We start from the raw sequence: 14,590 nt of genomic DNA, 5'->3' as shown, positions 1-14,590 counted from the left end.
ATTTCGTCTTTTTCATCTAGCTTATTTTCTAAAATCTTTACTTTTTCAGTCAAATCTTTTACTGCTGCCATCGCCATGCTCTATTTTCTTGGGCTCTGTTTTCTTGATACAATAACACAAGATTTAAATTGGTTTATATTTTTTTACTAAATTACGATCGCCATCTTTAAACGGCACGTCCGTCATTTTAGCAACGCGACTGTCAGAACCACATGCATTAACTCAAGAAAGGTTTGATTGAACACATCTTCAAACTTAGAATCTATGATGGGAAAGGTTTTCTTAACTTCTTCCTTAGCATTGTGGACATGGATATTTTGAATGATGAACGGTCATCTACTCATACCACTCATGCAGAGTATTGGTAAAAACACAGGTGTGTCAGTTCCTGAAGACATACAGCAATCTTCAACAGCTTTGGTCACTTATTATTTCAAATCCTGTAAAACATGCCATGATGATGGCATTATCTGTGGATTAGCCTGAATACAATTCACAACCAATAGGCTTTAAACATTCAGGAAATTTCGTAGCGTCTTAGCAAAGGCAAAAAAAAGTCTGGCAATTTTATTTAAGAGCCAATTTTCTCTATATTTGTTAAAACTCTTTTTCTGGATTGCATTCTGCCAATAGAACATCATCTGTTACTTGGAATTGTTAACTATTTGTTTAAAATACTCCGCATTAACCTGAGCCCATGCCACAGAGAACAGTTTGAAGGGAATGATTGTCAAAAATCTGCGTTCAAAAAACGACGTTCATATTTTTTAGAATTTTTCAAGATGGAGCACTTGATACTCTAAGGAAACTTAATACTGTTGTCGAGGCTGGCCATTATGAAAAAGTTAGTCTCTTCAAAAAATTATATCTGAGTTTGATATTTTGTCTGCATCAGTCAAAAAGTTCATGTCGTTTTTCATCGTCAAGGACTTCATATACCCATAAAAAAATCATTGTATAAAATTATATAAAATTATAAAAATTTACCTTGCTCTCTTGTTGAGGTGGAAATGGTGTATATGGCTTCTTTTCTTTTATCTTCGGTTTCTTCCTTTGAACATTTTTATTCTTAAATTTTAGTAAAAATCTAATCCAATTTTCATTTATCGATGCCGGATCTTTTGAAAAAATATCACAGAAGCTAATCTTTTCAAATAATTAGAATTTCAAAAGATAAGTTTCCTGACTCAAAGAAGATAAAAGGTTGATATTTTACCCAATTATAGGTATACTGGCTTCGAGAATTTTTTTTTTATATAGTGGTTGTCTAACTGAATGCTCCTTTGAAAACTTTAAAAACGATTTACTTACACAGACATAATTTTAACAATCACCATTTTTAAAATTGAGTTGTTTTTTTTATACAACCACGAAGATATTAGACATTTATAAAATAACCCCCCCCCCCCACCCCAAAAGAAAAAAGAAAAAAAAAAAAAAGAAAAAAAAAGGCTGTAATTGTTAATGGCAAAGTCCTCTATTAAAGGGCCGAAAAAGAAAATCTTGTAAATACATCATACTTAAACTATACTTTAATAAATATTCAAATAGTACATGTTTACTTTTACATAAATAAAAAGGCATATTTCGAATCGGTTCATAACAGAATTTTATTTATATAAGAATGATATATATATATATATATATATATATATATATATATATATATATATATATATATATATATATATATATATATGATATATATACGAAGGTAATATATATACGAAGGTTTATATACATTTTATGGTATGTTTAAATGTTAAAAATATTCAACCAAAGTTGAAAACATTTGAGAATAACGAACAGAAAAATAATTTTGAAGATAGGTTTCATTTCTAAGTAAAACCGCAAAAAAATGTAATTTCTTTTTTTTTTTTCTTTAAATTAATATTCCAAACTATAATTTTCAGCATCAAGTGCTATTTTTCGTCAGGATCAGGATCTGGTTCAAGCTTGGATGCTCCTGGAGGAACATATGGCTCAATCAATGTAGCCGGTTCACAGTCATAACCTAACTTTTTCATATCTCGAGTAACCACATTAAATCTGACAGTCACTTTACCATGAGACCTGACGCGTGTGACTTCTCTACCTTCACATTGCGCAACAACTTTGGGGTCAACAAATTCTGGTCTTCGCCCAAATATCCAGGAAGTAAACTTTTGAAACAGTGATGAAGACTCTGGGACAAATAGATTAACATTTCTAATATGACAACCGGGTGATATTGGGACATGTACAGAGCCATAGCCACGGACTATGTCAGTACCAAAAAAATCGGATCCATAACAACTTATTACTAATTGAGGCCAGCCATAAGGACAGGTGCTTTTAAATGTCACATCCAGAGGAAAATTAAAGACAAATAATTGCCTTCCATCATTGCTTTTTGTAGTCAATTGAGAAAGACCTTCTTCTGAACCAGATGCAATAACCCAATCTTGACCATAGACAAAACTTGATTTACAATAGAGCTCACCAGCACCGGAGAATGCAGCAGATTCAATCTGGCCAGACACCATCACCAAGAATACTGAATTATGTAAACTACTTTTAGCCATGGTTTTTCCAACATTGTCAACATAAAACTTTTACAAAACAGTAAAATAAACCCTAAAAAAAAAACTAAAAAAATAAAAACTTCCAGTAATAATAATAAGTTGACCATTTTAAAAATTTTATTTCATGTTGTTCTGTTTATTTGTCGAACCTGTAAAGAACAAACACAAGAATTAAAGCTCAAACTGTATATGTTTATTCAAAAACTCATCAAAGTTTGGAAAATGTTCTTAAGTTAAATGCACCATACAAAAATACCACACAGGATAATTGTACAACTGTAGATTATAAACAGACACATTAAAAAAATATCATAAAATTCCATGTAAGAAATATTTCTGATCTTAAACAGAACAGCAGAATTTTCTCAATTTAAACTTTTAACACACAGAAACTAGTAACAACAACAAACTAGGGACTGAATTCCTTTTCAAGTTTTTGATAATACATTTTGTTTTTGCAAAGTTGAAGAACCAACTGAAATGCAACAGGTTTTTGCTCTAAATTTTTATTTAGATCACCCTAAGATTTAGTTGGTTGTCATATTCCATCGTTTTAATGCACAATTAGTTGGTTTTTTTGGTCTTTTTCTAAATAAAAAAATTTTAATTGTCAAACTCTACTTTGTATTATTGTAACTAATAATAAATCATAAAATAAATTAAAAAACTATTAAGTAAAAAAAACCAAAAATAAAAAAACCAAAAAAAAACAAAAAAAAAAACATAAACAATCTAAACGAATTGTTTAATAAATATTATCTTTATATAATTTATTTATATCTATAAATATTACATTTTAAATATTATATTTATATATTATCTTTTAATAAATGTTATCTTTAAATATCATCTTGGAGTATTATAAACTATCAATATTTTCCTGGAAAATTTTAAACCATAAATAAATTAAAATTTACCTCTTGGGCTGACTTAACTTTCTTTTTTAATGCTTTAACATCTACTGCAGTTGATTCTAGAGAAAGTCAAGAGATAAGGATAAAAGACTGAAGAATATAATATTTTTCTTTTAGTTTAAAAAAAAGAAAACTGATCTTCGGTAGAGAAATTGTCCTCTGTTTATTGATACTAAAGTAGCATTACTTTTATCTGTTTCTTTAATTCTTTTCATTTCAGTTGGAGGTACAAAGGATTGTTGACGCTTTTTCTTACGCAATATGCCTGCTTCTTCTTGCTTTTTCTAAAATGATTTAAAGAATGTACTTTCACATCATGTTACTAATACTGTTTTCAAAACACACAGACACACGCAGACACACACAGACACACACACACACATAAATTTTTGTTATTAATTTTCTTTAATTTCTGCATCAAATACAGACCAAGTGGCTGTTTTAAAAAGAAAGCTTTAATTTAGTTAAATGGTTTTATTTATAACAAAAATGAGATTTGAAAAGTCAATTTAACTGATGTTGGTAAAAATATTTTCTTTGGTGTACTTGTAACAACTTGACTGGAGTTTACACCATAACATGACTGGATTTCTAGAGAAAATAAAGAATACCTTTTTGCTTTCTCTTTCCTTTAACATCTTTTGTTCTTTATTTAGAAAATATTCACCACTTGCCAGTTGAAGATCAATCTAAAATTAACCATATCAACAATTTCTAGATGAAATTTTAAGTATGAGTAAAGAAAGGCTTCTAAATCTTTACTCAGAATAATTTTTTTTTTTTAATGTAAACTAGTTAAAAAAATAGTAAAAATCTTTATAAAAAAAAAACTGCTCTAAAAAAAAAAAAAAAAAAAAAAAAATTACCTTGCTCTCTTGTTGAGGAGGTGGGAATGGTGTATATGGCTTCTTTTCTTTTATCTTTGGTTTCTTCCTTTGAACATTTTTATTCTTAAATTTTGGTAAAAATCTACTCCAATTTTCATTTTTCAATGCGGGGTCTTTTGAAAGCTCTCTTTTGATCATCATTATCTATGACAAACTAAGCCTTAAAAAAACTGTCCTCTATTTTAATATATAGGCAGCTTTTATATTATATAGGCACCCAGGGCCGCCGAGAGCCTTCAAGCTGCCCGGGACCAAACTTTTTTGGCGCCCTTATAGATTTCGCTTCATATATATACTTAGCATAGAAGCAAAAAAGTACATTATGCCTTTAACTTTATTTCATTTTTTGCTAACTAACCACAGCATAAACAATTCCTAATTCAAATGAAATTTTCGAGCTTTTTTCGAGGCAAAATTATAAATTACTTCATCATATGACAATGATTTTGCGAGATCATTTTCAATAGACAACATCAGATTTGAAAGTCGCTCTTGTCCCATGGTGGCTCTGAAATGGTTTTTTATAATCTTAAGTTTACTAAAAGATCTTTCACCCTCTGGAATGGATATTGGCATTGTGTGAAAAATGATTAATTTCTTAAATTGCTTCGAAAATAATAAATATATATATATATATATATATATATATATATATATATATATATATATATATATATATATATATATATATATATATACATATATATATATATATATATATATATATATATATATATATATATATATATATATATATATATATATATATATATGTATATATATACACACACACACATATATATATATATATAGACCTATATATTTCTACTAACTCACCTTCAAATCAGTATTTTGATTAGTAGCTTTGTAAAACCAACATAATTCTTGGAGCGTTTGTTTATTTTTTTTCACATTCTTTTACCCTTTTGAAAGCTAATGCCCTATTTTGGGCACCAGAAAGTTTTTTCCGATTCATTATTAACAGTTACTATAAATAACCGTACGCATCAATAAAATAATAGCATAGTCAACTACGCAAACTCATCAAAAAATTATAAACTCAATCTCAAAAAGCTAATGTCATAAATCAATATTTTAATAGTTAAATATAAATCTTAAACATGAGTTACCATAAATAAGTTGATCGTAAAGAGTTGAAAAATATTTACTATTACTTTCTAAATTCTGAATAGAATTATTTCTAAATTGTATTCAGTTTGTTATTGCTAATTATAAACGTTTACGTTTTTTTTACTTTAGCCTGATGAATGCAAAAATCTCAAGGGACTTTTTTAATTTAACAGCGTATAGAGTACAATATCAATGATGAGTTCATATTTTAAAATTTTTTCGAGGAATTAAAAATAATGATATAACGCAAGTAATATATAGATTTCAATTATGGCATTTTAAGATTAAAAAAACTATTTTTATTTTACTTTGGCATCTGGCGCCCCATCAACATCTGCCGCCCGGGACAGACTGTCCCTTTGGCCCCCCTCTCGGCAGCCCTGTAGGCACCTATTATGTTACAGGACCACTATCAATATAATCAGAAAGGTAAAAAAAAAAAAAAAAGCATACTTTTATATTATATATAGGATGAATATTCTTCATTGTGTCTTCAACAACATTTCTTACCTAAATCATTTTAAATGGCAAAAGTATGAAATCTACGCAGAAAACTGGATTAATTTTATATTTGAAAAAGCAGCCATAGTAATTGTTAGAAAATGAAACAATCTTTCAAAATGAAACAAATAACAGATAAAACAAAGAATCTCAAATGTCAATGGAAATCTATATAAAGCTGAAACATACTTGCTTAAGACCTTTAAAAGATCCTATGGCAGAAACAGTACCACCTTGAACCAATATATAACATTCTGTTAATAACTCTAAGGCCTACAGAAATGTGTTGTTTTTTTTTTTAAAAAAAATTAATTGTAATTTTAAATTGTGAGAAACTTTCAATAAAATATAACTAGTACAATAGAACTTATACTATATAAAAAAAAGTGTTGATACTTGCCTTAACATTGAATAGCTATTCTAAACAGTAACAGAACAGAAAGACATAGTTTAATCTTTAACTGTCAATATCACTTTTCTTATCTTTTAAAAAATATTTACTTTTAAAGTGGCACCATTTGGCCCAATGAGCCGTTGTCTTCTCTTTATAAAACGTTCCTTATTCCGAACAAGATTACGTATTTTAATAATGTCACATGTTGTTTCATCTTCAAGAACCCGGGAGGCCTAAAGCAATTGAATAACATTAGCCATGGACTTTATATTATTTTTAGTTATTTTTTTTTTAAATGATAAAAAAAACCCTATAAAAACAATTTACCTGTTCATATGAAACACCTCTAGACATAAGTTTAATCATGTCTCGAGCCTTTAATACAATGTAAGGATCAAATGTCTTGCGAGTGGTGGCAACTGTCATACTTCCTTCCACAACATCTAATGCACATCGAATACGCTAAAAAAAATCCTTAAAGTCACTTATTGACAAAACTGCAGAAATTTGTTAAAAAAAAAGAAAGAAAAAAACAATTAAATAAAATTAAGTAAAATTTTATATTCTCTCTCTCAATAGTTATTTCATTTATGAAATTCTGATTTAACATTTAATCTTGCAAAATATCATTAAATTTAAAATAGAATCTTTTAACACATGAGAAATAGTGCACTGACAAATTAAATGTTAACAGTTAATCAAACTATTAAAATTTATTTACACAGTATATTACAGTATAGAAGCCATTTAAAAGAAACTAGCGAAGTATTCTGTAAATATTTCAATCAATCAAAATAATGCATCATAGAATTTAAAAACATACATGCTCACTCAACTTTGCTTTGACAAGAGGCCAGACTTCACGCAGATAGGCTTCCCTGTACTTTGGAAACAGTGTTGCAAATGTTGACTCTTCAATAAGTCCATGTGGATTGTCCTCCTCTGTAAAAGGTTCAATTTTCCAATGATCTATGCCTTCATGATCCCATGCTAAAACAAATATATTTATATATAAGTATGAATGAATGCATGCATAAATGTATGCATCTTTAAAAAAGAGTCAACCACTTATTTTATGAATTATTTTGAAACACAATAATGGTAAATTTAACATTATAATATAATATCTGTAAAAAACATCATTTTCCAAAATCAACATAGATTCTTACGTTTATCTTTCCTATACTTGTCTTTCTTCCTAGGTTGTAATTCTCCTGAAAACAAAAAACATGCACATGTGTATTTGAACATTTTACCCAATGCCCTTAAAGAAATTTATCAATTTTTTCTCAAATTTTTAATGTTTGAAGGAACTCAAGACACAATATTATCCTGAAAATTTCAGCTTCCTTGGTACAGCATTCTTTTGTGATTAGTCATGGTGTAAGTTTTTAAATATAGACCATTTTTATAAGGTACAAAAAACTCATAAGCATAATCCCTTTCAAATGTTTTTCATAATGTGTATTGTTTAAAATTGCTCCAGTGAAACAAATAATTCTTAAAAAAATTTAGTTAAACCATTGAAATTTCTTCTTTTAGAACATCACTGTGTGATATTCTTTCTTTTTCTATACACAGCAAACTTTAGATTAAACATCATAAAGTAATTTGTTTTCTAAACAACAACACAAGGGTTAAGTCCAAATTGTTTTAACAAGTGTTAAGTTTTGGCTGAAGGGTAATCCTAGCCTAGAGTCCTAACTTTACCCCTTACAAGTTCAATACAAAGTGATTTAAACTCACTTAACTGTAACCACTTTGTTTATCCATAAACTTAATGTTTACCAAACCCACACATAAAACTTTAAAACAATCACCTTTTTCATTTTCTTCCTCTACCATAATGAAATAAAGCAATAGAATTTATATAGATAATAAAACTTCTAAAATGAAAAAAATAAATTTTAAATATACAAATTTTTGGAACAAAAACAAAATTACACTCTCTTATCTTGTTTGCACCTTTCAAAGTAGGTTGTTAAGACATTTTGCTTAATTGAATTGTGGTCAACATATTAAGTTTAAAATAGCAACACATTTATAACTAAATCTTTTTTTCCTTTTTTTTTAACTTCATATTTTTTGTATAACGGAATAACAATAAGGAAATACTTAGAAATATAAAGTAAAAGTGAAGAGCAATCAAAAGAAATATTTACTGATTAAAATTGTAGATTTAAAAAAAATGAAATAAAGTTAATTATTGGAGAATTTACTGATCTTTTCAAGTTGAAAAACTTATGCAGTAAGATATCAAGTGTAATTTTTTCAACAAAAAGGTTTAATCTTTTTTTAATCATAAGTTTTACTACGACTAAAATTCTATCATGCTTATCACCACCGCTGCCATTTATTTTGTAAGAATTACAATTTGATTCGTCAGCCGTTTTAACTGTTTCGTTCAAAAATGCGAGGGAATGGGGAGTTGGTGGTTAGGGAAAGATGATTATGGAAGGGTGAGAAGGTGTAGAATTATATTTATGGCCTTTGTTTAAAGCTTTATTTAAAGTTAAAAAAAATAAATAAATAAAGAGTTTTAAACTTAAGACATTTCAGACTTTTTGATCCAATCATCATCAATTTAGTAATTAGTCATTGTCTTCTAACAAAAGCCTTAACCTCGTGGCTTTACCCACATTTTTATAGAAACTGACAGTTTCTGAGCAGAAATAAAAATCAGTGTTCGCTGGTCTACTTCTTCTTTTTAACTATAAAAATATTAAACACATTTAAAACTCCGTTTACACTAAACTAGGTTTTTTAAAAAAAAAAAATTTTCATAAATTTTTTTAAGCATTTGGTTTATCGGTTTTTAACAAACAATGACGAATAATAACCAATAGAGCAATCTTTTATTGTTTTTAAAAGGTAAGTCAAATTTTATAAAGTTTATTAAAAAAAAACAAAAAACTCTCAATGAATTCAAAACAGTAAATCTTTTGAGACCATTTTGTTTTCATCATAAATTTCTTATTTAAATTATTTTATAACCGATTTAGAAGTCTGTACATTAATCGTTATTATTCATTTAAAACAGAAAAGCCATGCGCCGATACTTAAAATTTTTTTTATCTAAAACGCCATTTAGTGTGAACAATCTCATAAAAAATGACTTCACTCTGTCTTGAATACTGTATTCAAACCATCTATTCATTAGCTTTTTGTTTTTTCGTTATCCCAAAATCTAGATCTCTTCATATTTTCAGCTGAAATCTTCATTTCTCGGACTATTTCCACCATTTTTATGTCCGTTTCCTTAAAAATAAAGATAAAACAGCATAGTTAATTTATTTAAACAGCTCTTAGTTTTTATTAAATAGCTTTGAGTTCATTGTAAATAATAAAATATGAAAGGAGTTTAAAATACTGATATTGAATTATGTTTTATTGTAAGTAAGAACAGGGTATAAATTAGGTTTAGTAACAAATGTTATGTGCGTTAGGTTAATTTAGGTTTTACCTAATATTCATTTTGGAGCGACAGACTTATAACAAGACAAGCATGATATTAAATAAAAGCTGTAACAGCCGTAAAATACTTATTTTTCGCGAATCAATCAAAATTAATCTTATTATTTTTAATTTCACGAATTTTTGGGTATTTTTTGCATCTATATCATTCCGTGAATTTTCTGTACAATTCTGTTTGTTAATTTTAATTAACTCCCTGACAAAAAAAAATTTATCAACAATTTTCTCAATTTAATTTTAAGATTAAAGAACGCATTTTGTTAATTTAATAAGTATAGTTTTTGTATGATTTATATACATATGATGTTTATATAACATAACTTATTATTTAGTAACATTTTTTATAACAGTTTATATAACATTTAACAACAGTTTATATAACATAAATTATATGTTTATATAACATAATTTATCTTGGTGCTGTGATAGATGAGAAACTTTTATTTAAAACATACGCAAATATTTTAACTCTCAAATTAAATTGCTCCAACAGCAAGTTAGCAAAAATTCGACACTACGTTAATTTTGAAACATTACTATCTATATATTACTCAATTTTTAGTTCACATTTAAAATATGTATGCCAAGTTTGAGGACAATCTAAAACCGTCTGTCTTTCTAAAATCATTTCGCTTTAAAAGAGAGCAAAACAAATAATTAATTTCTGCCCAAGAAACTTCCCTACTGACATCCTGTATCTTACATCCAAAGTTCTTCATTTCTATGATTTAATCCAGTTCCTAAATTATTCATTTGTTTGGGATCAACAACACGGTCTCCTTCCTTCCATATTTTATAACTACTTTAAAAGTAGGATAATGTGCGGGCATAACCTAAGATCAGTCACTTTTAACAACTTAACAATCCCACAAAAATAGACAACTAAACATGGAATAAATTCCATTACATAATAGTGTATTCTTTCTTGGAATGCCCTTTTGTACACCTAAAAACAGATTTTATCCTCAGGTCCAAGAATCTGTTCTTAAAGTCACTCCATCATTTCTACCTAAAAAGTTACGCTTAACTTTATTCTTTACCTCTATAACTACTTTCTTTATGTTTATGAACATTTTATAATTTCTTTTTGTGTATATGTCTATATACATATGTATATGTGAATACATTTTAATAACTATTTTACCTATAATTTAACTCTTTTAAAAGTCTGTTTTATTAGTGTTACTTATAAATTTTTGTAAAGTTCTACTTTTATTTTGTGACTAGTTTATTTCTTATGTTTTTCTCTTGTCTTTTTTTTAAATTTATCTTATTTAGGTCATTGTGTTTCATTAGTGAATTACTATTTGTAATAACCTTTGTTTTTTGTAACATCCTTAACATGAAATATATTGGTATTGAAATATTGAAAAAATATATACAGAAACTGTGTATGTATGTATGTATGTATGTATGTATGTATGTATGTATGTATGTATGTATGTATGTATGTATGTATGTATGTATGTATGTATGTATGTATGTATGTATGTTTTTTTATTCCAGTTATATGATATGGAAGAAATGGCTGAAAATGAGTTACTCAACAAAATTGCTGATGACTTTTTTATTAAACAGTTTAAAGAGATAGTTGATCAACAAATTGAAGCACAGGGATTTCCTGAGTTATGTAAAAGGTATTACTATGGTAAAGTTTTTATATATGTCAAAATTTTAAAATTTGTGAAAATTAGAAAACTTACATAAAATTAACTTATTTTCCATGAAAAAATAGCTATTTGCTAAAATTTTTTTGGTTATCTTTTTTTATTGCATTGTTTTTTTTAAATACATCTTTATTTTTAGAATTTTGATTTACAAAACTATCAGGAATACCCAGTGTTGCTTGGGTCTTTTTTAATAGCAAAGAATTTTTTCAGTTTTAAAATTGTGGTCTGTTTATTTGCCCTAAGTCTCTATCTATCATGGTTTCAAATAAATAAGCACCTAGAACATGGAGAACGGGGAGGTTGTCAATGTCATTATTGAAATCAAGATATGAAATTACCCCACCTGCAAGATTCACCAGAACTCTTTTTAGAGAAATATTCTGTTTTTAAATATCAGTTAAAAGTTGCCTTCGGGTCATTCCATGCCAAATGGACCAAAATTTTAGGATTTCAACATAGACCCCCTCAGATTTTGATGAAACTTAGTGGGTTTCTTAATATCAATGAGAAAAGCAATTCCTGAAAATTTCAGCATAAAATCTTGTGTGGTTCATAAGGTACAGTCATTTGAAATTTCTGATTTTTCCAAAAATAAAAACTTCAGTAGCAAAAACATGCCTTGTTCATACTTTGAAGCTCTATATTTTAAAAACAAAATTTCAGAAAACCTTCTAGTTTTTTTAATTGTATACAACTCTTGACTTACTTTAATAAAACTTTGACATTGAATTCTCAAATGTCACATTTTTTCCATAATGGCTACCTAAAAAAGCTAAAAAATTGTTTGCAAATGTAAAAAGTTGATTTTTGATGAGTCAATATACATAAACTGCAATTTAAGAAGTGAAAAGACATATTTTTTTAGTTTCTATATATGGTAGGCTTCCAAATTTTGTAAAATTTACTGATAAGATACAAATCAGTAAAAAATTATAGACTTCTAAAAATGGCTGCTGCTAAATCTTAGGAAAATGTGCCTCCACTTCAAACCACCAGTAACCAAGGACCAACACTGGATTTAATAACTTTTTTTTTTTCTTCTAATTTAATAGACTTTATTTCAGTGATTTCAGAAAAAAAAAAAGTGGGTACTCATGGGGAAGTTACAAAATCAGAACAATGAAAATTGCCCAAAATGCATTAAAAACAATAAAAATAAAGTTATTGTTGTACTTAAGTTTGTGTTATATATTCTAATACAAAGTATGTATGAATTTAAAAGTATTTCACAATAAGTACTAGAAATAAGTTTTTAGTTAAGCTTGAATTAAACTCAGTTTTTAAATAGCCCCAGCTCATACCTGCCCCCTTCCCCCCTTCCCCCAACCATTTACTTTTTCACATTTTTGCCCAGAACTTAGAAAAAATTTGTAATTGGACACTTTTCATTACACGGTGTGTCTGGTTTTATCTCTGATGTATGAAGTACCTTAATACCCAAACACACCACTAAACATACATATGAAGATCACACTGGAAAAATGATCAAGCTACATTTTTATTGTTTTGAGTAAATTAGATTTTAAACTTCAAAACACCATAGTTCATTTATTTGTTGAGCTAAATATCTGTGTAATTTGATCGGTTTTCTAGTTATATAGTAAATTATGTATATAAAAATATATATAGTTAAACTGCAGCCGAATAACAAGGGCAAAACCCAAAAACAATAAAAATGTAGCTTGATCGTTTTTCCAGTGTGGTCTTCATATGTATGTTTAGTGGTGTGTTTGGGTATTAAGGTACTTCATACATCAGAGATAAAACCAGACACAACGTGTAATGAAAAGTGTCCAATTACAAATTTTTTCTAAGTTCTGGGCAAAAATGTGAAAAAGTAAATGGTTGGGGGAGGTGTGTCTGGTTTTATCTCTAATGTATGAAGTGCCTTAATACCCAAATACACCTCTAAACATACAAGCTAATGCAGCAAAAATGGATGGAAACAAAAAGAAAATGACTTAATGTTTTAAAAATGTAGAAGGCAAATTTAAAAAATAAAAGATAAAATTTTAGCAAATTAAAATTAATTAGGACATGCAAGTCCCGAAAGTAAAGAAATGATTAAAGGTTTTTCTTTTAAAAATTTTTAATTTATGTTTACAATTAAAATCTTAAAGCTTACTTTTTTATATTTTATTTTTAATCTTTTTTGTTTTATACACAAATCAAATATTATATATTTTTACAAAATCATACCTATAAATTAATTTTTGCAACCTTTTTTTTAATTATTATTATTATTATTTTAGAACTGTGATTAAGGAATTAAAAGATACCGTGCAGAAAATTCAAGGTAAATTAAAAATTTTTTTTGCAACTTTAACATAAATAATTTGATTAAAATTTGCTTTAAGCTCATATGCTATAATGTAAAAAAGGGGCCCCTTCATTAGCATAATTTTATTAATATAATTTAGGGGTATAAATGTAAGTTATTTACATTTTTTAAATTTACTAATTATAGTAATATTAACAAACTGTAGAAACTGTAAAACAGTTTATATATATATTTTTTATATATAATAAAATAATGATATAGTATAGTATAGTAATTATAATAATACTGTATAGTATAGTAATAGTAATACGATAGTATAGTATAGTATAGTATAGTATAGTATAGTATAGTATAGTATATTATAGTATAGTATAGTATAGTATAGCCTAGTCTAGTCTAGTCTAGTATAGTATAGTATAGTATAGTATAGTATAGTATAGTATAGTATAGTATAGTAATAATAATATTACTATAATTAGTATTTTTAAATTACTGTTTTTTTAATGATGCTGTTGTGTAATTTAAGTTGTTTAATTATCTTAGCCTCTCATACTTCATTATCAGAGGTTAAATTCCTGTAATACTCAATCAACCTTTTACTTTACTTTTTCTAAAAATAACTTTATAGTTGCTATAAGAATTTTAAAGAATTTTAAATGTGATAATAGAGGAGAAAATGTTTGACACCACTGAAATATTGTCTTATAGGAATTTCATTTTTATGCAAGTCCAAAAACAAATTATTTTGGCAAGTTTTTATTTTTATTTAGTAAG

General features: G+C 27.1%; 3 protein-coding genes across 7 annotated transcripts in view; 1 reads left to right on the top strand and 2 right to left on the bottom strand.

Annotated features, from left to right (window-relative positions):
- Positions 1-1,859: 1,859 nt before the first annotated feature.
- On the bottom strand, positions 1,860-2,564 carry LOC145182030 (B9 domain-containing protein 1-like). The gene has a single exon (XM_080057266.2). It carries the CDS (start codon positions 2,562-2,564, stop codon positions 1,923-1,925), a length of 642 nt encoding a protein of 213 aa, XP_079913392.2. The 3' UTR covers positions 1,860-1,922.
- On the bottom strand, positions 1,860-9,071 carry LOC145182026 (uncharacterized). 2 transcript variants are annotated; one of them, XM_090065600.1, is made up of 12 exons: positions 8,212-9,071; positions 7,561-7,605; positions 7,215-7,381; positions 6,719-6,853; positions 6,499-6,624; positions 6,187-6,270; positions 5,950-6,006; positions 4,345-4,509; positions 4,090-4,167; positions 3,666-3,762; positions 3,482-3,537; positions 1,860-3,152 (listed from the first exon to the last, which is right to left on the bottom strand). In XM_090065600.1, exons 1-12 carry the CDS (start codon positions 8,234-8,236, stop codon positions 3,129-3,131), a joined length of 1,059 nt encoding a protein of 352 aa, XP_089921726.1. In that variant the 5' UTR covers positions 8,237-9,071; the 3' UTR covers positions 1,860-3,128. The 2 variants fall into 2 exon arrangements, with proteins under 2 accessions (XP_089921726.1, XP_089921727.1); XM_090065601.1 differs by lacking the exons at positions 5,950-6,006; positions 6,187-6,270 and having other exon boundaries at positions 8,212-8,344.
- Positions 8,780-14,590, top strand: part of LOC145181889 (histone-lysine N-methyltransferase SETDB1-B-like) — a 27,557-nt gene continuing 21,746 nt past the window's right edge. Inside the window, exons 1-3 of one of the 4 annotated variants that reach the window (XM_090065598.1) lie at positions 8,780-8,858; positions 11,372-11,502; positions 13,788-13,831. In XM_090065598.1, coding sequence (XP_089921724.1) covers positions 11,381-11,502; positions 13,788-13,831 — 166 coding nt within the window. In that variant the 5' untranslated portion in view covers positions 8,780-8,858; positions 11,372-11,380. Of the gene's footprint in view, positions 8,859-9,059; positions 9,263-11,371; positions 11,503-13,787; positions 13,832-14,590 lie in introns of those variants that run through there. The other 3 variants (XM_090065596.1, XM_090065597.1, XM_090065599.1) reach the window with 3 other exon arrangements.

This window comes from Hydra viridissima, unplaced genomic scaffold (assembly GCF_058129835.1).
Source record: "Hydra viridissima isolate aposymbiotic clone 2 unplaced genomic scaffold, HvirCarnegie_v1 scaffold_10, whole genome shotgun sequence".
Taxonomy (NCBI): domain Eukaryota; kingdom Metazoa; phylum Cnidaria; class Hydrozoa; order Anthoathecata; family Hydridae; genus Hydra; species Hydra viridissima.
Note: the sequence above shows the minus strand (reverse complement) of the source record. Positions and strands in the feature narration are given on the sequence as shown.